At 33.2% G+C, this 25,645-nt stretch overlaps 1 protein-coding gene across 2 annotated transcripts; it reads left to right on the top strand.

Annotated features, from left to right (window-relative positions):
- Positions 1 to 378: 378 nt before the first annotated feature.
- On the top strand, positions 379 to 24,789 carry LOC109618134 (E3 ubiquitin-protein ligase TRIM71-like). Of its 2 annotated transcripts, none has more exons than XM_066081884.1 (2): positions 379 to 444; positions 23,064 to 24,789. In XM_066081884.1, the coding sequence occupies exon 2, from the start codon at positions 23,071 to 23,073 to the stop codon at positions 24,730 to 24,732; it is 1,662 nt and encodes a 553-aa protein (XP_065937956.1). In that variant the 5' UTR covers positions 379 to 444; positions 23,064 to 23,070; the 3' UTR covers positions 24,733 to 24,789. The 2 variants fall into 2 exon arrangements, with proteins under 2 accessions (XP_065937956.1, XP_065937955.1); XM_066081883.1 differs by lacking the exon at positions 379 to 444 and adding an exon at positions 22,610 to 22,721.
- The last annotated feature ends 856 nt before the right edge of the window (positions 24,790 to 25,645 follow it).

Genomic DNA, 25,645 nt, shown 5'->3' with positions numbered 1-25,645 from the left:
AAGTTGGAGTCATAGCCACACAAGAGCCCCCCCCCCCCCCACCCCCCACGGATTAGGAAAAAGAAAAATTTGGTTGGTAAGAATTTTTTTTATAAACTATTGGTATTCCCTCCCCCCCCCTCCCCCCACCCCCTGGATTAGGATTTTCATGATTTTGGGAATTAGGTTTTGTTTTGTTTTTTGTTTTTTTTTGCTTGTCAATATTTCTGAGGATTACTCTAGAAAAAAACCCACAAAACAACCCGAGTATATATCAAATCATTTTTATAGAATGTTAACACATTCGTAGTCTTGCTTAGAAGTACAATTTTAATTGCAATTTCCCTTTCATGTTTACCCAAGTACAAAGCACGGGAAGTAACTCTAAATAATTTAAAGCTGTCAGGTGACCACATTCCACAAAAGCTCAACAATGTTAGAATACAAGGTAGAAGAATAAACACGGTATGTACCCCTTTTCAACATCTGTTTCATTAATATATCAATTAAAATAACTGAGGCATATTTTTAGATGTTATGAAATATATATATATTAATTAGGCCTAAAATAGAAATAATTAAAGCTCTGACTAGGTATTAAAATATAATAGTTCTACTTTCAATTCTGAAAAGAACATTTTATACGATTACATTTGTACCAGTCTTCATGAGAAAGATAAAAGGAATAGTAGGTTGATTAAATGGCGTCCATTTTATACTTATACAATTAAAGATTTTAGACATTATGAAGATTTGAAAAAAATACATGAAAATGGCTGTTGATACATGTGTTTTACATATATAGTATAAATATTTGTTATCTCTTTGTAGAAAAATCATGGATCCCCGCACTAGTGCCCAGGATTTGCACCGATGTGACCTTTGTGAGACCGCCATAGTACACAGCTACTGTGACTTTTGCCATATTAACCTCTGCAAGCCCTGTGTAGTGGATCACATCTCAGATGGATATGACAAACATAAAATTGTCCCTTTTCAGGAAAATCAGCTTGCCGACCTGGATGGGGGATATGAGAAACTAACAACAACAATGTCCAAACAAGGAGAGCAATGGCACAGAGAAATCGACATTGTCATCAAAGAAATGAAAACTGAAATTAACGAGATAAAAGTGAAACACAGAGATATTTTACGGACACACTTGAATGAAATCAAACAGATACAGTCTCTCATAAAACAAACATTACTTGCTATTAAAGAAATAAAGACCTCCACTGAATTGGCCCCAACCATTAAGTACAGCTCTAAGATCAGAGAGTTAAGTAAGCTTCCACCCAAAGTTAAGGTTACATTGCCAACATTCATTCCAAAACCAATAGACCGTGAGAAGCTGTACAGATTGTTTGGGCAGATCACCCCATTATCCGCTGCTACAGAAGAAAATGTCTTGTCACTGAACCAACCCAACACTCTAGTCAGAGAACTACTGGATGAACCAGAGCTGGTTGCCACAGTACAGACTGGGTATGGAAAACTACGCTGTGTTACCTATATAAATGATGACAAGATATGGACTAGTGGGTCGACCAATGAAATCAAATGATTCAATGCTTATGGTACACTCCAACAGGCAATTGTTACAAAATCAGGAAAAGTGCCTTCTGATATAGCTGTAGACGTAGGCAGGGATTTACTGTACTCAGATCAGACAGTAGGGACAGTGAATAAAGTGAAGAATGAACAGACAAAAGAGTTGATCAGAATACGGAAATGGAGTCCTCGCAGTCTGTGTGTCTCCTCTACTGGTGATCTCCTGGTTACCATGTACATGTACATGGTAAATGTACACGGATATTTTATGATTTTATCCAAAGTTGTCCGTTACTCAGGATCTACAAAGAAACAAACAATTCAATTTGATGATAAAGGAAAACCTCTGTACTCAGGGAATGATAACATTAAATACATCACAGAAAACAGAAACCATGACATATGTGTAGCTGACTATGAGGCTGGTGCAGTAGTGGTGGTTAATCAGGACAGTAAACTCAGATGGAGATACACCGTTCATTCCTCAGTTATCAAGAACAAACCATATAAACCCAATGGTATTACAACAGACAGTCAGGGTCGTATCCTGACAGCAGACTGTGCCAACCATTGTATCCACGTTCTGGATCAGGACGGACAGTTTCTTCGTTACATTGATAACTGTGATCTGAAGGATCCTGTTGGTTTGTGTGTGGACAATAATGACAATTTGTTTGTGTGTGAATACGACACAGGCAATGTAAAAAAAATCAAATATTTGAAATAGTTTCAAATTGAGTCATTGATAAAAACAAATTAGGAATTGAAGAGTAAATCAAAACTGTTTTCTTTTAAAATTGTTTTATCTTCTATTATGAATTTCATTATTTTTATTTATCAGAATTATTATACATCATTACATGATTATAGGATGAAATTCAAAGGTTTATCTTCTATAGGCTACGATGTAAAGATTTTAAATATTCTTAAGTGCTATTTCTTCATTCCTTCCATATTTTCATGGATATTTACTGTATAAATTGATGCTTTCCAATCCGAATTCATGTTTATTCATTATTATTTTCTCTGAATTTTCTCTGAATATATAATTCTAAAAAATTAATCGTCGCAGGAAAAAAGAATACTAAAACAATAAAATGCTTTCTATGGTGATTCATGCGGGATATGAAGGTGGCGACATTGCAGAAAAAAATACATAACTCGCGTTAGCGGGTGATGTAATTTTTTTCTGTAATGTTTGCTAACTTCATAATTCGCATGAATCATAAAAAAAAACATGTTATTGTTTATATTAACATCTTTCTTTAAACAAATTAATAAATTTATTGTAAAAAGTAAGTAAAATACTTTAATTGACAGTAGTTAATTTACATCAGTACGTTAGCTAAAAGAAACAACCAAATCGTCTTCGATGGGAATTTAAGTCTGACATCATCATGCAATCTATGATTTTAGTTTAGGTCGCTGTATATTTCGACCAATAGGTAAACAGGCGTGTGGATTTCAGTCTGGCTATTTTCATAGAGCTATGAATTAACTTTAAGTTTCCATAAGAAACAGAGGGAATCATACTCAGTAGATATAAATAAATTAAAATTACAGGACAATAAATTGCATAAATTACATGTATATTTTTGCATTTATATTGCTGCAATGTCGCCACCGTCATATCCTGCATGGATCACCTAAGAAAGCATTTTATTGTTTAAGTAAAATTATTATTTTTCCAAGGTGTACTGTAGAATCGTTATTATTCGTGGGGGCCAATTTTCGTGGATTATGACTTTTTTGCTCATTCCGGGGGATGTAATTTCGTGGATGCATCGATTACTGTTTCAGCAACAAAGATAACTCTTTCTAAAATTGTTTTCGTTTAGGATTTAAATTCGTGGGGTAGGGATATCCACGAATACCAAGGAAATTGAGCCACCAAGAACTCTAATGATTCCACAGTAATATAGAAGCAGGTCGTATGTGGAAAACATGTTCATCATCAAAAACTGTTTAAATATAGAATTTATTTTTAGTTTGGCAATGTATGTTTAAGCAATAATGATATCGAGAAGTAGAGAATGAAATAATGAAATCAAGGTAATAAGTACTTGGAACTTTGTCACATTCGGTACATAGATAAATAGTCAAACACCTTTATGGATGTTATTGACCAAGATAGCACATGAAATCGCATTGTGTCAAAAACATACTAGTGTTTAACTTGACATGTAAATTACGTACATCTTCTTTTGCTGTCTGCAATTATAAATGATTTATTTATATGACATAGTTTACATCATTTGGTCTCATCAACGCATGTGGCATAAGCATTTTGTCATTGCAAGTATGTCAAGCGTCGTTAAAAGGTCATTTATTAGACAAAAATATATAAGATTAAAGAATCAATTCAAACAAAAAAGTATGCAAATGTTCGGCACACAACACCTCCTCTTTTAAAATGTTTTGGGTGATTAGCTACTGTGTTGATATTGTATTTTCCTGCACTGTATTTTCTACATCTTCATTGAAAATCAAACGACCGAACTAGAGAGAATGAGAGAACTTTCTTTTTATCTCTCTCTATCTCATACTCAAAAATACGCATAATGCCCTGCATATACTTTTTTTTTTATAATAAATTAAAATGTAGCACACACATCGTGCTACATACATGTATTGTGTAGAATAAGAATAAATGTATAGTAATATATATATGAACTTTTGTTAAAATTCATTTGTTAATATTTACTTTAAGCGCCAATGGAGCATCCTGAGCCTACAGAGGCACTGGATCTTCCGGAGGGAGCAACCAAACCGGTTTCGGTGGGAGGAAGCATATCCGGATCGCAAGCATCCTTTGTAGGAAGCAATGGTATGTTTATTATCCATCACAGTGTATTGTGAAGCAGATTTTACTTTACTTTACCATTATGATTGTTTTCCTATAAACAAAGAGAACTTAATTTACAGTGCATAACATATATACTCTGAAAATATATTAAATCATTTCTATAGAAAGGTAACACATTCCAATTCTTGCTTTGAAGTACAATATTCAGGTTTATCTGAGAACTATGCACTAGAAGTAACTCTAAAAAATTAAAAGCTGTCAGGTGACCACATCCTACCAAAGGTCAGCTATGTATGTTACCTAGAGTATAAGGTAGAAGAATAAACACGGTATGTACCCCTTAATGACAACTGTTAGATTAATGTATTAATCAATACTACTTAAATTTAATTTTTAGATGTAATAAAATATATATTGTACTTAAAATAGAAATAGATCACTTATTAGGTCTTAAAATATAACATTCCTATTTCACTTCTGAGAAGAACAATGTATATGATTATATTTTTACCAGCCTTCATACGAAAGAAAAAAAGGATAGTTAATCGATTACTTGCTGTCTATGTTCATACTTCTAGATATATACTGGCGGAAAAAAGAAACTGTGCATTATAAAATTTAGTATAATTTTTCTATACCTATTGTCTGTATTTATAAAATTTAAACAATCGATAATGGTAATGTTTTTGATAATATCGGATGGTAACCGTCCGGGTGCACGGACTTTTTCATGGTTAGTGAGCACCTGTTGTTTATTGAAGAACTTGTACGGACGAGTTTTACGGGCCAATACTGTTTGGAATAAGAACTGTAAAGGATTTGTTTAAACTTTTTTTGTTAAGGAAATCACTTTAGTTTCGACAAAATTTACCCCTATGTCATGCCACAACTCAACGAAAACCAACGTAATTGTGCTGTTGGGATGCTGCAAACAGGAATGGCACAAAATGCTGTAGCAAGACACTTTGGAGTTCATCGAAACACCATCCAGTCATTATGGAGTCGTTTTCAACAATCTGGCAACACTCAGGATCGACAGCGCTCTAGGCGACCTCGTGTGACGTCACGTCAACAGGACAACTACATTAGACTTGTGCAACTGAGAAATCGTTTCCAGACAGCAAGTTTGACTGCCCGTAGCATTCCAGGGCTTCGACCAATTTGTCCAAGAACTGTGCGTAATCGTCTGCGCGAGCAAAACATCAGACCAAGACGTCCAGCGGTACGCCCTGTACTGCTTCAACGTCATCGTATCGCCAGACTAGTGTGGTGCACACGACATCTGCGATTCAGAATGCAGGATTGGGCCAATATTCTGTTCATTAATGAGATTAATCAGATTTCATTTGGATAGCACTGACGGCCGTTGTAGGGTGTATCGTCGCGTTGGGGAGCGTTACCAGGACGCTTGTGTTGTGCAACGTCGACAATTCGGTGGAGGTAGGGCTATGGTGTGGGGTGGATAATCAGCACGTGGAAGGACCCCTCTACAAATTGTCAATAGAAATCTCACCGGCGTACGCTATCGAGATGAAATTATTCAGCGTCATGTGATACCCTTCATACAGAGACACCAAAATCACATTACTCTGCAGCAAGAAAACGTAAGGCCACACATTGCACGTGTAGTCAGGGACATGCTTGTTCAACAGAATGTCGATGTCTTGCCTTGGCCAGCTGTTTCCCCCGATTTGTCGCCGATTGAGCACGTCTGGGATGAAATGGAAAGACGTTTGCGCCGTTTACCAAATCAGCCAGTGACATTGGCTGATTAAGGTCATGCTATAACCAATATCTGGAACAACATCATTCAAGCATTTCTGAACACTTTAGTGGCATCAATAGGTGTCGCTGTCAAGCATGCGTGAACGCAAATGATGTTCACACGCGTTATTAATTTTGTTAATTCAATTTCAAATAACAGTGAGTCTTGACTGTGCTGAAATTGACGTTATTCGACATTGATATTATTGTGTTATGAGATGTTGTTACGAATACATGTGTTAACGGTATTACAAAAAATAAAATTTGTTCATTGTAATTTTTAAATGTTCTTTTATATATTTAATAATGCACAGTTTCTTTTTTCCGATGATATATATAAAGTTTAAATTTATAAAACAATCGTGTTGAAATTATCTCCCGTAATGTATTGTAATTCTGATTTTTAATTTGAGAAATTGATAGAACATTTAAAGACGTATTTGATTTTCTCATTGTCAGCTGATTAAATCATTACATTGTTATTTATTTTTAAACCGCCGATGTCCAGAAAAATCAAAGACACGATGCATGTTAGTTTTAGTTTCTTCTCTTTCCTAAAATTATTGTTTTAAAGCATTCCATTTATCAAATGACCTGCAAAATACACATTTTATAATAATGAAGCAATGTAATACAAAGGATTATTGTCATAATTTTGGAGCTACATTTATATGTAATTGCATTTTAAGGCGATTCGCAGCTGAAGCTGCAGTACGTCCGGGACTTTAGAATAAGGAACCGACCGACGGGTCCCACCATTTCAGAGCTGTCCGGCATCTTCTATAACAAGCATCCTTTTTATCCCAGGTAATTCGCACAAACTTTCACTGATATTCATGGTGAGTTTTCAGTTTGATGAACGGCTGTTAGGTGCGGGAAAAGGAGAAAGAAAGAAGGTGACGCAGGTATTTGATGGACTGTTACGCTATTATCAATCGCAATTTCTCGGGCGTCTGCTAGCTGTACCGAAAAGCTTTTGGGGGATCCAAAGCCTATATTTCGTAATTTAAAAATGTATTAAAAAGAAGTTTGAATTTTCCGGGGTGGGTTGGTGGTTGGGGTGATATCCCCATCCTATGTATTCGTGCATGAGATTAAGACAAACTTCACTACACTGTATGACACATAGTATTTTATGAATTGCACCCTCCCTGGGAATAATCTAACACCCGAGTTCGAGCCTGTCTATGCATTTTTTGTTTTTCTTGGCTTTACTAGTATCATTTATTTTCTAAAAGAAACTGTGATTGATGTAAAAATGTGTTGCCCGTAAGACTCATCACCATCCATATCCAGAATATAACTCAGACCAATGTCAGTATTTGCCTCTCATTAACATCCTTGAAGTTGTTTAAGTAAAAAAAATGCTCATTCCATCAGGGAATGATATGTTGGAGTTGCTCAGAAGAAAAATCAATGATAATGATTTTTGATTATTTTTTTTTTGCAGAAAACTTTTATATACCCTTGATAATACCTGAAGTTGTCCAAAAAGTGAAGAAAAGAAACAATGCTGTGTGCAAGAATACTTTTATTGACAGAATGGAAAACAATATTATTGCCTGATACTGCCAATTTTAAAATAAAAGGAGCTAATGTTAGTCTCAAGATGTTCGTTCTGTGATAAATAAATGAATTTTTTTAACTTTTTGCAACTGCCTTTAAATACATTGTTGATTTATCTAACTTAGTATCAACTTTAACTATAATAGCTATAGAAAATATAATTGCATGTTTGTACAGATTTTGTATAAATATCACTATCGATATAGTCCCTCTCACATGTGTCTGCATTGAAGTATTAGCCTAGGTATACATATGTACTGGTAACATCTAGCTATAGTTATAATTTAGAGTAAACAAAATTAAAATTAAAAGTTGTAATTAACAAATATGCTTAATGCAAACAAAAAACAAAAATCCCAGTTAGATGCTTGCTTTGTTGATTTTAAAAAAGCATTTGACACAGTGTAGCGACCTGCTCTTCTACATAAGCTTTTGTATTAGATGAAGATGTTGGACGTAATATTTATATTAGAATAATTGAACATATATATTCCACTGCTGTTTGTGCTGTGAAACAATAAGATGTTCCTAGTGACTTTTTTGCTACAAATCGTGAAGTTGTTTCAGATTAAGAGAACCTAAACTTGCTTTTACAGCATACATGTATATTTAGAGGATGAAACACTTGCAGGAAGTGGAAACACTTGTCGGCAAAACTGTATACAAAGAATACTTGATGTTAATATTGGTTCACATGCTTATACAGTATCTAGAAACGATTTTATGAATAAATTGATAAAAGTTTCAGAGACTTTTAAAAAAAGGGGAGGGGGTAATAGAAACTTTTCATTCTACAGCCAATTAAATATACAAAAAATCTAAGCATACTTGAAATTCAACCATACTTAAATAAATCCATTTCCAAGAAGTTTCATTCTTTTTTAGGCTCGGTGAAGAATATACATGCAAGTACCCACAAATTACAGATAGGGGTTGGCAGATATTGTAATTCTACTATTCCAAGGGATGAAAGATACTGCATTAATTGTCATACTGTTGTTGAAGATGATACATGTATGTTAAATCAACAAGATACATTTGTAACACCATGCGTGATGTATTTAGCATTAAAAATCAATGTAATATCTAAATATATGAGTATATTGTATAAATGTCTTGCGCAAAATGTGTATATCAAATCAAATCTACAGAAAGTGCACACATTCATATTTTTGCTTAGAAGTACAATTTCAGATACATGTCTTAGGCAAGGGTAAAAGATGGAAAATTCCAGGGGTTCAATTAAAATTTCTATTTCACGTTTACCCCGAGTTAAAGGCACGGAAAGTAAATAGTTTAAAGCCCTTTGTCAGATGACAACATTCCAAAACAAATCAGCCATCTTAGAGTGCACTTGTCAAAGTAGAAGAATAAACACGGTATGTCACCCTTTTAAAAAGCTGTTAGATTAATTTAATAATTAAAACTACTGATGTTTGATTTTCAGATGTGATGAAATGTATTTTTGTATAAAATAGAAATAAAGCTCCCAGTAGGTCTTAACATATAATATTTCTACTTTCACTTTGAAAAGAACATTGTTTATTGATTACATCTATACCAGTCTTTATGAGAATGATGAAAGGGATAGAGAATTGATTACATGCCGTCCATGATCATACTGATAAAAATACAATTTAAATATTTTGGACATTATGAACATTAAAAAAAACCAATGAAGTGGCTGTTGATGCATGTGTTTTACATAAAGAACAAATTATAAGTATATACAAAATTTTCATTTTTATTTGTAGAAAAACCATGTATCCCCGTTCTAGTGCACAGGATGTGCACCGATGTGACCTTTGTGAGACCGCCATAGTACACAGCTACTATGACTATTGTAATATCAACCTATGTATACCTTGCACTGGTGAACACATTTCAGATAGATATGACAAACATAAAATAGTTCCTTTTCAGGAACGGAGATCAACCCTCATTTATCCAAAATGTGAAAGGCATTCACACAAAAGTTGTGAATTTCAGTGTAAGGATTGCAACACCTTTGTCTGCTCTTCCTGTATGGCATCTGATCAGCACAAGGGACATACATTTATTGAAGTCACAGAGGTTTACAAGACCAAGAAAGACACTATTGAAAAAGATACAAAAGAATATGAAAACTTAATTTCCCCTAAATATGAAGAAATTGTCCTGGATTTAGAAAATCAGCTTGCCAACCTGGATGGAGGATATGAGAAGCTTACGACAACAATGTCCAAACAAGGTGAGCGATGGCACAGAGAAATTGACATCGTTGTGAACAAAATGAAAACTGAGGTCAGTCAGATAAAAGTGAAACACAAACGCATTTTGCAGAAACACTTGGATGAAATCAAACATATACAGTCCCTCATAAAACAAACATTACTTGCTATTAAAGAAATAAAGAACTCCACTGAAGTATCTCCTACCATTGAATACAATTCTAAGATCAGAGAGTTTAGCAAGCTTCCACCCAAAGTTGAGGTTACATTGCCAATATTTATTCCAAAACCAATATACTGTGAGAAGTTGTAAGGTTTGTTTGGATAGATTATCCCATTATCTACATCTACAGAAGAAAATGTCTTGTCACAGAACCAACCCAAAACGTCAGTCAGAGAACTATTGGATGAGCCAGAGCTTGTTGCCACAATACCGACTGGGTATAAAAAACTACGAAGTGTTACCTATAAAAATGATGACAGGATATGGACCAGTGGGTGTAGCAATGAAATCAAATGCTTCAATGCTCATGGTTCACTCCAACAGACAATTGTTACATTATCAGAAGAAGTGCCTTTTGATATAGCTGTAGAGGTAGGCAGGGATCTACTGTACTCTGATGGGATTGTAGGGACAGTGAATAAAGTGAAGAATGGACAGACAGAAAAGTTGATCGAATTACAGGGGTGGATGCCTTGTCAGCTGTGCGTCACCTCTAATAATAATCTCCTGGTTGCCATGTACAATGATGATGAAACTGAATCCAGAGTTGTACGTTATTCGGGATCAACAGAGAAACAAACAATTCAATTTGATGATGAAGGTAAACCTCTGTACTCAGGGAATAGTAAGATTAAATACATCACATAGAACAGAAACCATGACATCTGTGTAGATGACTGTGGGGCTGGTGCAGTAGTGGTTGTTAATCAGGACGGGAAACTCAGATCGAGATACACCGGTCATCTCTCAGTTACCAAGAACAGACCATTTGATCCCTTGGGTATCACAACAGACAGTCAGAGTCGTGTCGTGACAGCAGATTGTAACAACCATTGTATCCACATTCTGGATCAGAATGGACAGTTTCTCCGTTACATTGATAACTGTAATCTGGAGTATCCCTGGGGTTTATGTGTAGACAATAATGACAATTTGTTTGTGTGTGAGTACAAAAAAGGCTATGTGAAGAAAATTAAATACATGAAATAGTTTCAAATTGAGTCATTGATGAAAACAAATTAGGAATTGAAGAGTAAATCAGAACTGTTTTCTTTTAAAATTGTTTTATTTTCCATTCTGAATTTCATTATTTTTATTCATCAAAATTATATATCATTACATGATTTTTATGTGCTATTCCTTTCAGGTCTCCCATATTTTCATGGATATTTATAAATTGATGCTTTCCAATCCGAATTCATGTTTTTCATTATTATTTTCTCTGAATTTTCTCTGAATATGTAATTATACATAAAATAAAATCGTTGCAGAAAAAAAAATTACAAAAACAATAAAAGCTTTTGGTGATTCATGCGGTATATGAAGGAGGCGACATTGCAGAACAAAATACATAACTCGCGTTAGCGGGTGATGTGAATTTTTTTGTAATAATCGCTACCTTCATATGTCGCATGAATCAAAGAAAACATGTTATTGTTTAGCTTAACATCTTCTTCTTAACAAATTAATAAATTTATTGTAAAAAGTTAGTAAAATTCTCTAAATTACTGTTAATGTACATCAGTAAGTTAGCTAAAAGAAACAACTAAATCGTCTCCGATGGGAATTTTATTCTGATATCATCTTGCAGTCCGTGATCTTTTTAAAGGTCACTGTATATTTCGACCAATCGATAAACGCGCCGTGTATATATTGTTTGGCTGTTTCCATAGAGCTATGAATTAACTTTAAGTTTCAGTAAGGTACAAAGGGAATCATACTTGGTGTATATATATATATATATATATATATATATATAATTTAAAAATGATAAATATCCAGAATAAAATCACAAATTGATCCTATTAACCGCAAACGTTTTCGCCATTCCTGGCTCTTCAGGCAGTTATGTACAATTTTGTACATAACTGCCTGAAGAGCCAGGAATGGCGAAAACGTTTGCGGTTAATAGGATCAATTTGTGATTTTATTCTGGATATTTATCATTTTTAAATTATTTAAAACTGTGCCGATTTATTTTTTGTTGTATTGGGAAATTATATATATATATATATATATATATATATATATATATATATATATATATATATATATATATATATATATATATATATATATATATATATATATATATATATATATATATATATATATATATATATATATATATATATAAATTATATGACAATAAAATACATGTATTTTTCTGCAATGTCGCCTCCGCCATATCCCGCATGAATCACCAAAAAAAAAAGCATATTATTGTTTGAGTAAAATTATTATTTTTGCCAGGTGTATTATACAAGCAAGTCGTATGTGTAAAACATTTTCATCATCAAAAGCTGTTTGAATACTGAATTTTATTTTTAGTTTGGCAATGTATGTTTAAGCAAATGAATAATAATATCGAGAAGTGGAAAATAAAATCAAGGTATAATTAGTATTTGTAACTTTGTTACACTCGGTATCTATATGTTAAAACACCTTCATGGATGTTATTGACCAAAATAGCAAATGCAATCCCATTATGTCAACCCACATGGATATTAGTTGGTTTTTTTTGTATGTTTTTAATTTGAATGTAAATAACGTATTTCTTCTTTCGCTGTCCCCAATTATAAATGATTTATTTATCTGACATATTTTACATCATGTAGTCTCATAAATGTGGAAATAAAAAAGTGCATTTGCACGTATGTCAAGCGTCATTAAAACACCATTATATTTAAGTAACATTTTAACTTTGATCATATTGCACCAAGACTGGTGTATTGCGTTAAAGGTGTCATAACAGCCAAAATAATTCCCGAATTTTCCTTTGAATTCGGGGCGTTTCTGCACGCGACAGGAGCTGATTTTTTTTATGAGCTGAAAAACAATGTGTAAGAGGTCTAACTATCACATTTTTGTAATAATGCGAGGTCATTTGAATTTTTGATGCGTGTTGTTTCCGGATGGGGCGTGAAAAGGCCCGGGCTTGATTTTCAAGCACATGTGTAACTTCGAGGTAAACAAAGTCTCACGCCTTGCTAGATGCACGTGTATATTTTGCTAGAAAATTGTAAATGAAGCGTTGTTTAACAAGATGTCAAGAGGATTTTTTCCAGAAGTTCGTTTTGAATTTTTAATCTGTATGTAAAGTTGTGCAATTTTGATAAGAATATATAGTAAAATTTAATACTGTAGTGACATCTTAAAGCAAACATAAAAAGGATAAAAATAAATATATTAATGTATCGATTGCTAGACATCCTCTTTTATTTTAATTTTTTTTTTTTGGGGGGGGGGGGCTTGGAGGTGGATGGCAAGTGTATTTTAATTGTATCTTGTACTTTTTTCTACAATTAATCTTCGTTTCAAAAACTGCGATCGAGAGAGAGAGAGAGAGAGAGAGAGAGAGAGAGAGAGAGAGAGAGAGAGAGAGAGGGAGAGAGAGAGAGAGAGAATCCTCACTTTCTCTCTCTTTATCTCGTAGTCGCTCAATCTATCATATTTGTCTTCGTTTGTCCATATAAAAAAAACAGATATTAATATTTGTTTACCGTATGGAGAATTATTGTAATTGTACATGTATGTACTGTTGATTTCCAGCTACAAAATGATCCTCACATTGTGAACCTAATAACTCTAATAATAAAATTCCGTTTAGAAACGCTAATAATGTGATAATAATTCATGGATAAAAAAGTTATAAACTTAGTATCATTTTTAACCCAAATGTCTTTAAAAATTAAATGAATGAACTTTTGATAATTCATATAATGGTTTATCGTTAAATGCTAATGTACTTATAATTAATCTGACCAAAACTTTGATATAAATAAGACGCTTAATTAAGGTCCGTTAGATATATTTTACGTTTACTCGGTATTGCAGTTCCAAAGCCCGGTAAGTATATGTAGTAATCAATAACGAAGAAATCTTTAAAAAGTAATGCAGTCTTTTTGTAATGAAAAAGCGCCAATCTCGTCTAAGTGGATGTTTTGTTAAAAACTCAGAGATACAGTTTAAATAAATGTATGTACCAATTGTGTTATATTCAAATTTAAAATGATTACAAGTAAATCGATTGAAAGTCAAATAGTTTTCTTTAAAATCAATTCTTATAAAAACCTTCAAATCTATACCACAAAAACCAATCCCTTTTCAGCAATACAAAAACATTTGTGGTGTAAGCGAATATGACACGTTATTAATGTTATTATTGTTTATCTGCTTCAACACCAAGACAAATCTTTCAAATAGGCGAAATCACAAATACTCGAATTCATTGAATATACAATGTATTTATAAAATCTTTTCGATAAAGTTTGATTTATACTACAAATGAACTTTATATTACTCATAAACTTTCTGCTTAACTCCTACATTTATATGAAATACTGTACGATCGAACGAAGCACCTTTTAACATATTTAATTAAGAAACAACAAAACATATGTGAAATATTTTAACTAGAAGGTAACACTTTTTTCTTAATTAAAGATAACCTTGAAATTTAATGAGAGTATCGTGTTGTGTTCTCTTATCTTCTAGCATAATTAGTTTTCTTTGTGCGAATTTTGGTCAACAAAAAAATGCGCACTTCGAATGAAAAAGAAAAGAAAAGAAAAATTGCCACATTGCAACTATAATCTGTTTTGAATATAACACGGTTTTGACAATAACAGATATTTGAAATGACATTTGTTGCCTCTATATAAATAAATGGGGAAAGAACGTTGGTTTCAGCATGCACCGGACTAGTTTTGGAATACCGTGGTAATTAAAAAGATGAGAAATCTACAATCCCTAGGCCTGTTTCTGTTGGTGGCCATTTTGGTTATGAACGCCCAAAACAACACATCACCCAAAACTGCTCCAGATATGTACAAAGTTTATCGCCTTTTTGCATTAGTGTTGCATTTAAAGTTTAAAATCAAAATATTTTTATGTTTAAAATACCTATATTTCAAAATTTGAACGCAATACATGTACAATGCCCATTGTATATTTTAACGACAATTAGTTTAGTATTTTTATATTAATAGTATAAGTTTCAACAAATTGGAAAGTATTTGTAAATCAATGAACACTTTAAACTCTGAAAGAATCTAAAGGAGATACATGCAATTAAAATGATATTAGTAAGACGATTTAAGTCGTATCTAAATATAAAATAGCCTTGTTTGCAAGGCCTCTCGATTTTGCAAGATAATGGAACAAACCTAAACACAAAGTCGGTAATTATGCAAAAAGATGAGGCTATTCATTATGTAACGCCTGTAAATTCACACGCGTTATTAATTTTGTTAATTCAATTTCAAATAACAGTGACTTTCGAGTTGTGCTGAAATTGACGTTATTCGATGTTGACATTGATATGATATGAGATGTTGTTACGAATACATGTGTTAACAGTATTACAAAAAATAAAATTTGTTCATTGTAATTTTTGAATGTTTTTTTCATATATTAAATAATGCACAGTTTCTTTTAACTTTGATCATATTGCACCAAGACTGGTGTATTGCGTTAAAGGTGTCATAACAGCCAAAATAATTCCCGAATTTTCCTTTGAATTCGGGGCGTTTCTGCACGCGACAGGAGCTGATTTTTTTTATGAGCTGAAAAACAATGTGTAAGAGGTCTAACTATCACATTTTTGTAATAATGCGAGGTCATTTGAATTTTTGATGCGTGTTGTTTCCGGATGGGGGGTGAAAAGGCCCGGGCTTGATTTTCAAGCACATGTGTAACTTCGAGGTAAACAAAGTCTCACGCCTTGCTAGATGCACGTGTATATTTTGCTAGAAAATTGTAAATGAAGCGTTGTTTAACAAGATGTCAAGAGGATTTTTTCCAGAAGTTCGTTTTGAATTTTTAATCTGTATGTAAAGTTGTGCAATTTTGATAAGAATATATAGTAAAATTTAATACTGTAGTGACATCTTAAAGCAAACATAAAAAGGATAAAAATAAATATATTAATGTATCGATTGCTAGACATCCTCTTTTATTTTAATTTTTTTTTTTTGGGGGGGGGGGGGGCTTGGAGGTGGATGGCAAGTGTATTTTAATTGTATCTTGTACTTTTTTCTACAATTAATCTTCGTTTCAAAAACTGCGATCGAGAGAGAGAGAGAGAGAGAGAGAGAGAGAGAGAGAGAGAGAGAGAGAATCCTCACTTTCTCTCTCTTTATCTCGTAGTCGCTCAATCTATCATATTTGTCTTCGTTTGTCCATATAAAAAAAACAGATATTAATATTTGTTTACCGTATGGAGAATTATTGTAATTGTACATGTATGTACTGTTGATTTCCAGCTACAAAATGATCCTCACATTGTGAACCTAATAACTCTAATAATAAAATTCCGTTTAGAAACGCTAATAATGTGATAATAATTCATGGATAAAAAAGTTATAAACTTAGTATTATTTTTAACCCAAATGTCTTTAAAAATTAAATGAATGAACTTTTGATAATTCATATAATGGTTTATCGTTAAATGCTAATGTACTTATAATTAATCTGACCAAAACTTTGATATAAATAAGACGCTTAATTAAGGTCCGTTAGATATATTTTACGTTTACTCGGTATTGCAGTTCCAAAGCCCGGTAAGTATATGTAGTAATCAATAACGAAGAAATCTTTAAAAAGTAATGCAGTCTTTTTGTAATGAAAAAGCGCCAATCTCGTCTAAGTGGATGTTTTGTTAAAAACTCAGAGATACAGTTTAAATAAATGAATGTACCAATTGTGTTATATTCAAATTTGAAATGATTACAAGTAAATCGATTGAAAGTCAAATAGTTTTCTTTAAAATCAATTCTTATAAAAACCTTCAAATCTATACCACGAAAACCAATCCCTTTTCAGCAATACAAAAACATTCGTGGTGTAAGCGAATATGACACGTTATTAATGTTATTATTGTTTATCTGCTTCAACACCAAGACAAATCTTTCAAATAGGCGAAATCACAAATACTCGAATTCATTGAATATACAATGTATTTATAAAATCTTTTCGATAAAGTTTGATTTATACTACAAATGAACTTTATATTACTCATAAACTTTCTGCTTAACTCCTACATTTATATGAAATACTGTACGATCGAACGAAGCACCTTTTAACATATTTAATTAAGAAACAACAAAACATATGTGAAATATTTTAACTAGAAGGTAACACTTTTTTCTTAATTAAAGATAACCTTGAAATTTAATGAGAGTATCGTGTTGTGTTCTCTTATCTTCTAGCATAATTAGTTTTCTTTGTGCGAATTTTGGTCAACAAAAAAATGCGCACTTCGAATGAAAAAGAAAAGAAAAGAAAAATTGCCACATTGCAACTATAATCTGTTTTGAATATAACACGGTTTTGACAATAACAGATATTTGAAATGACATTTGTTGCCTCTATATAAATAAATGGGGAAAGAACGTTGGTTTCAGCATGCACCGGACTAGTTTTGGAATACCGTGGTAATTAAAAAGATGAGAAATCTACAATCCCTAGGCCTGTTTCTGTTGGTGGCCATTTTGGTTATGAACGCCCAAAACAACACATCACCCAAAACTGCTCCAGATATGTACAAAGTTTATCGCCTTTTTGCATTAGTGTTGCATTTAAAGTTTAAAATCAAAATATTTTTATGTTTAAAATACCTATATTTCAAAATTTGAACGCAATTCATGTACAATGCCCATTGTATATTTTAACGACAATTAGTTTAGTATTTTTATATTAATAGTATAAGTTTCAACAAATTGGAAAGTATTTGTAAATCAATGAACACTTTAAACTCTGAAAGAATCTAAAGGAGATACATGCAATTAAAATGATATTAGTAAGACGATTTAAGTCGTATCTAAATATAAAATAGCCTTGTTTGCAAGGCCTCTCGATTTTGCAAGATAATGGAACAAACCTAAACACAAAGTCGGTAATTATGCAAAAAGATGAGGCTATTCATTATGTAACGCCTGTAAATTCACACGCGTTATTAATTTTGTTAATTCAATTTCAAATAACAGTGACTTTCGAGTTGTGCTGAAATTGACGTTATTCGATGTTGACATTGATATGATATGAGATGTTGTTACGAATACATGTGTTAACAGTATTACAAAAAATAAAATTTGTTCATTGTAATTTTTGAATGTTTTTTCATATATTAAATAATGCACAGTTTCTTTTTTCCGATAGTATATATACATGTAGTGACAATGATATTCACATTGAAAAAACAAATGATAGAATTTCAAAGACGTAGCAGTATTTGATTTTCTGATTATCAGCTGATTAAATCATTACATTGTAATTTTTTTGAAACAGCCGATGCCCAGAGAAACCGAAGACAAGGTGCAGGTTAGTTTTAATTTCTTCGCTATTAAAGAATACTGTTTTTAAAAAAAACCCATTTCATTTATTAAATGACCCAAAACCCCTATCATCATCAACATGCGTGCAGTTTAGCAAATGAAGAAGCGATATAATGCAAAGTAATATTGTCACAATTTGAGAGCTATATGTACTATATGTGATTGCATGATATTAAAGTTAATGACTGAAATTTTAGGGCGATTCGTCGCTGAAGCTCCAGTACATTCGGGACTTTAGAATAAGGAACCGACCCACGGGTCCCACCATTTCGGAGCTGTCCGCCATCTTCTATGACACCAAGCATCCTTTTTATCCCAGGTAAGTCGCATAAAATTCACTGATATTCGAGTTGTCGATGAACGGCTGTTGGTTTGTAGCGGAAAAAGGAGGGGTTGTGCACGTACATGTAGGTATTTGACGACTGTCACGCTTTATCAATCGCAACTCCTCGAGTGTCTCCCACAAGTTTTTTTTTTTTTACCGGAAAGGCCTGGGAAGTTGCGATACATAGTTATGAATGTATCCCCGACTTCGATAGATTAGTGATATATAGATAAATTAGTGATAAATATTTTTTATATAAAGAAATTTAATGATTAGCAGTTAACGTATTTTCGATGTTTTAGAATAAATATCCAATATACAATCTGTGATAAATTAGATAACAAATGTCAATAGCGTTGATCTTCTATCATTTCTGTGTTTCATACCAAGAGCCACCAGACGAAAAGTGAGAAATCTCCCCCGTCGGACCGAGAGGGCAATTGAAGAAATTATATATACCTTCTATGTGTACAACTGACATTGATAAAAACTAAAAATCAATAAATAAGATTTATACTCATTATTTGACAAAGATCAATTAGTTATTTTTTTATGACAATATTCGTATTCTTGGACAGGTTGAGAAGAAATGCAACAACAGTTTATCTCAACTTAATTTGCTTTAATTTTTTCAACAAAAAGCAGACCAGAGTCTATGTATTTATAGCTTTCACGAAAAGATGATTCGGCATCAAGTGACGTGCATCTCCCATTTCAAATTCATGGAGATCTTTCCATACAGTGTATAGACGTGTACTTTATAGATAATATTACGAATCACTTTTTACAGTATAGCCAATATCAGGTTTATAATAAATTATTTGGTGTTAACAGAATAGAAATTTTGTAAAAAAATAAAAAAAAATCCAAAAACAAAATTAATACAAAATATTTGCTTCATAAAAGTTTCTATTTACAGATAAAGTTAGCAAGACATGTATGGCGACTTGGACAGGGTGTCTAATGACAGTACCACTTTAGTGTATTATGGTTTACTTCCGGGAATTCAAATAGGTAGCTATAATGGCAAAATTATAATCAATGGAAATATTATCGTCACCGAATTAAATCGTATTATATATTTCCCTGTTGTCTGGTTTATGCTTATATTCAGGAATCGACTAAGGGTGTTATATATAGAATTTATAAAGCAAATTTTGGATGTGAACGCTATTTACTCTTGTTACCCAGTAAACTAAGAAAAATATTAGTTAAGTTTAGAACTACAAATTATCGTCTTCCTGTTGAAATAGGAAGGTATGGTACTGTTGAAAGAAGTAAACGTTATTGTAATTTGTGTAGTTGTAACAAAATTGGTGACGAATTTCATGTTATATTAGAATGCAAGGCATTAAGTAAATTACGAAGTCAGTTTTTAGATACATATTAGTGTTCTTTTCCTAACACTAAGTTCTATGAAATCATGTCCTCATTTAACTATATACATTAAGAAAATTGTGTTTCTTTATTTCATGAATTAATCAAACTGTTTGTTCACCCCACTTACTTTCTTGACCTTTACAACTATATTGTATATATGTAAATATGTTTGGTCCTCTTTATGTACCTCTTGTACCATTATATGATGTTGAGTGAAAAAAAAATGAAACTGAACTGATTATTTTAATATTGATACCACCACCCCCCCCCCCCCTCCATCGTCTCTAATCACAGTTTGAAAACAGACACGTAATATCGGTTTTGAAAGTAGCTAGGGTGGGCGAATGGGGCCTTCTATAACATCTTGAGGAGGATTAAAAACTAAAATGAGAGATAAATGTCACTGTTTTATGCTTTCTAACATGCTTAAATTTCACCAAACATAGTTCTTTGTATGAAAGAGAGCACTGATTATTTAACATAGAGAATTGAGCAGCCGAAATACAATGAATAATAGTGTCCTAAGTTTTAACTTGAGCAATTTCCAAATAAACCATTTCGTTCCCAATTCTTTCTTGGTTCTACCTTGGTGTAGTAGCGGTTTTCAAAAAGAAAAGGTTAGACCCCGGGCCCTGTGTTGCTAAATTCACTTCTGCAAAAGCATTGGTACAAATTATTTTCGATTAAAGGCGTTTCCTTTTATTCCAACATGTACACTGGTATAGTGATGAACAGTTTGTTAGCACAGGATTTTGTAAAACTCTCTTTGTGTTTAGGACCCAGTGAGTATAGATTTTCGTATTATACCAAGAAATTCTGATACCATTAATATTTTGGGAATTTCAGTCCTTTTGCACCATAAAATAATACTTTTGGCCGTTTTATATTGAATATTTTATATAGCAATGAACCTAATCATAATTATTTTTTCACCGCAACTCCTTTTAATCCGCTGCACAGAATTTCATAAAACGTTGAAGGTAGAAGTGTATTTCGGACACAATGATATAACTAGGAAAATCTGATTTTATTATTTTTCGAATTTTGTCCAATTTGGTTTTAAAGTAGACAACTTTCTCAATTTTTCTTTCATTACAGTAAAACTACAGAAAATGACGACACGAAGACAGGTAAAACAATAAACTTATTCTTCTGCTTCAGGTACATGTAATAGGAAACAAGAATGAGGCTATATATTACATTTGCCAAAACGAAACCAAATAATGTAATACCTATCACACATTAAATGAATGACTCGCATAAATAATCAAATTCTATATATTCCGCGATCCCGCTGGTTTGTATCAAATCGCGAGAATATAAAATCGCGAACGTTCAACTTTTCTCCTTATTTCTTATAGTTTTCAACTCTCAGAAAATAGTAGAGATCCGCCAAGGATGCTTCTCGCGATTTTACGCGTATATTAATTCGTCGCGTTTAATTAGGAATTTACAGAACTAACACTAGTGCGGTTCAGCAACAGAGAGAGAAGAAAACAAAACACTAGTAAATACATGTAATCCATTGTTGCATTTCACTAACCTTTTTTGAATCAAAAACCCTAGTCCCCATGACCATTAATTCCCTTGATTATAATTAACTGTAACCACAAACAACTTTAAAACGAAGACTGTCATGCGTGAATTCAGAGGGGGGATGTTTAGGGATGATAATGTTTGCCGGGTGGTAGGGGGGCGTGGGGTCCAAAACCTATTTTCAGTTATTTTACCATTTGTTAGAATTTACCTGGATGGAGTGGGGGTGGTGTCCCCCTCCTCTATCTTTGCGCATGAGATTGAGACAATCTTCACTGCACTGTATGGGACTCCAACTCTTCATGATCTTCTATTAATCACACCTTCCCTGAGAAGAAAACTGCATACGAGTTCACCTTTATTAACTGTAATAGCTACAATAAATATCATAGGCGTCGGAACGGGGGGGAGGGGGAGGGGCTAGGGGGACTTTTTTTTGCAATTGTTTTGCAAAGTTAAACCAAACCATTGGGAACATAGCATCATAGAAGGTTCAGCCGGAAACATAATTGTTCCTAAATTTATAAAAAAAATAGTGAGAAGTTGGAGTCATAGGCAAACTAGCCCCCCCCCCCCCCCCCCCCACACACACACATGGATTAAGAATTTCATGATTTGGGGAAAAAAATAGGTAGGTAAGAAATTTTTTTTTAAAATATGGGTATACCCCCCCCCCCCCAATATCTGCATTAGGATTTTCATGATTTTGGGAATTAGGTTTTGGTTTATTTTTTTTTGCTTCTCAATTTTTCTGAGGATTAGTCTATTGTGCATACTATCTGTAGTTAGGGTAAAGAAATGTGCTTGACGGCCCCCCCCCCCTTCCGAGAAAAAAACCGAGTATACATGTATATCAAATCATTTCTATAGAATATTAATACATTCGTAGTCTTGCTTAGAAGTGCAATTTTACTTGCAATTTCCATTTCACGTTTTCCCCAAGTACAGAGCACGGGAAGTAACTCTAAATAATTTAAATCTGTCAGGTGACTACATTCCACAGAAGCTCAGCCATTTAAGAATACAATGTAGAAGAATAATCACGGTATGTACCCCTTTTCAACATCTGTTAGATTAATCTATCAAATAAAACATTTTTAGATGTAGGGCTAATGAAATATATATTTTAATTAGGCATAAAATAGAAATAATTAAAGCTTAGGTATTAAAATAAATGTATAATATTTCTACTTTCACTTCTGAAATACCAGTCTTCATGAGAAAGATAAAAGGAATAGTAGATTGATACCATGGCGTCCATGTTCATACTTATACATACACAAATTAAAGATTTTAGACATTATGAAGATTTGAAAAAATACATGAAAATGGCTGTTGATACATGTGTTTTACATATATAGTAGAAATATTTATTATCTATTTGTAGAAAAATCATGGATCCCCGTACTAGTGCCCAGGATGTACACAGATGTGACCATTGTGAGACCGCCATAGTACACAGCTACTGTGACTTTTGTCATGTCAACCTCTGCAAGCCCTGTGTAGTAGATCACATCTCAGATGGATATGACAAACATAAAATTGTCCCTTTCCAGGAACGAAGGTCGACCCTCATTTATCCGAATTGTGGAAAACATCCACAGAAAAACTGCGAATTGCAATGCAGGGAATGCGGCACCTTTGTTTGTTCTTCCTGTATGGCATCTGATCAGCACAAGGGACATAACTTTGTCGAAGTCACAGAGGTTTACAAGACAAAGAAAGAAATTATTGAAAAAGATACGAAAGAGTATGAAAACTCAATTTTTCCTAAATATGAGAAAATTGTCCTTGACTTGGAAAATCAGCTTGCCAACCTAGATGGAGGATATGAGAAACTAACAACAACAATGTCCAAACAAGGAGAGCAATGGCACAGAGAAATCGACACCGTCATCAATAAAATGAAAACTGAAATCAGCGAGATAAAAGAGAAACACAGAGACATTTTACAGAAACACTTGGATGAAATCAAACAGATACAGTCCCTCATAAAACAAACATTACTTGCTATTAAAGAAATAAAGACCTCCACTGAATTGGCCCCAACCATTAAGTACAGCTCTAAGATCAGAGAGTTCAGCAAGCTTCCACCCAAAGTTAAGGTTACATTGCCAACGTTCATTCCAAAACCAATAGATCGTGAGAAGTTGTATAGTTTGTTTGGACAGACCACCCCATTATCTACTGCTACAGAAGAACATGTCGTGTCACTGAACCAACCCAACACTTTAGTCAGAGAACTACTGGATGAGCCAGAGCTTGTTGCCACAATACAGACTGGGTATGAAAATTTTCGTAGTGTTACCTATATACATGATGACAAGATATGGACTAGTGGGTTGACTAATGAAATCAAATGCTTCAATGCTTATGGTTCACTCCAACAGAAAATTGTTACAAAATCAGGACAAATGCCTTTTGATATAGCTGTAGACGTAGGCAGGGATCTACTGTACTCAAATCGGACAGTTGGGACAGTGAATAAAGTGAAGAATGGACAGATAGAAGAGTTGATCAGATTACAGGGATGGAAGCCTGTCAATCTGTGTGTCACCTCTACTGGTGATCTCCTGGTTACCATGTACAGTGATGGTAAAACTCAATCCAAAGTTGTCCGTTACTTAGGATCAACAGAGAAACAAACAATTCAATTTGACGAGGAAGGTAAACCTCTGTACTCAGGGAATAGTTATACTAAATACATCACAGAGAATAGAAACCATGACATCTGTGTAGCTGACAGTAAGGCCGGAGCAGTAGTGGTGGTTAACCAGGACGGGAAACTCAGATGGAGATACACCGGTCATCCCTCAGTTACCAAGAACAAACCATTTAAACCCCGTGGAATCACAACAGACGGTCAGAGTCGTGTCCTGACGGCAGACGAGAACAACCATTGTATCCACATTCTGGATCAGAATGGACAGTTTCTCCGTGACATTGATAACTGTGATCTGGAGTCTCCTTGTGGTTTATGTGCAGATAATATTGACAATCTGTTTGTTTGTGAGTTAAACAAAGGCAATGTGAAGAAAATTAAATATGTGAAATAGTTTCAAATTGAGTCATTGATGAAAACAAATCAGGAATTAAAGAGTGGATCAGAACTGTTTTCTTTTAAATTTGTTTTATTTTCCATTCTGAATTTATCAAAATCAAAGCTTATTACATGATTACTAGTATAGGATGGAATTCTATAGGGTTATATTCTATAGGCTACGATGTAAAGATGTTTTCTTTCTTTCAGGTCTCCCATATTTTTATGGATATTTATAAATACGTGTAGCTTCTTTCCAATCCATGTTTATTTATTATTTTTATTGAATTTTCTGTGAATATGTAATTATATAAAATAAATTCGTTGCAGAAAAAAATACTGAAACAATAAAAATTTGAATGCTTTCTCTGGTGATCCATGCGGGATATGAAGGTAGCGACATTGCAGAAAAAAAATATATATGTAAAAAAATCTCTGTAATGTTTGCTATCTTCATAATTCGCATGAAACATAAAAAAAAAACATGTTTATTGTTTATATTTACATCTTCTTTTTACCAGATTAATAAATTGAAGGTAAAAAGTAAGCAAAATTTTCTAAATTTCAGTTAATTTATATCAGTACGTTAGCTGAAAGAAACAACCAAATCGTCTCTGATTGGAATTTGAGTCTGACATCATCGTACAGTCCGTGATTTTTTTGGGTCGTTGTAAATTTCGACCAATCGATAAACGGGATATGTAGATATAAATTCAGTCTGGCTGTTTCCATAGAGCTATGAATTAACTTCAAATTTCTGTAAGAAACAGAGGGAATTATACTCGATTGATGTAAATATATATGTATGATAATATTAAAATAACATGATAATAAATTACATGTATTTTTCTGCAATGTCGCCTTCGCCATATCCCGCATGAATCACCAAAGAAAGCATTTCACTGTTTAAGTAAAATTACTATTTTTGC

Source organism: Magallana gigas, chromosome 4, assembly GCF_963853765.1.
Source record: "Magallana gigas chromosome 4, xbMagGiga1.1, whole genome shotgun sequence".
Taxonomy (NCBI): Eukaryota; Metazoa; Mollusca; class Bivalvia; order Ostreida; family Ostreidae; genus Magallana; species Magallana gigas.
Note: the sequence above shows the minus strand (reverse complement) of the source record. Positions and strands in the feature narration are given on the sequence as shown.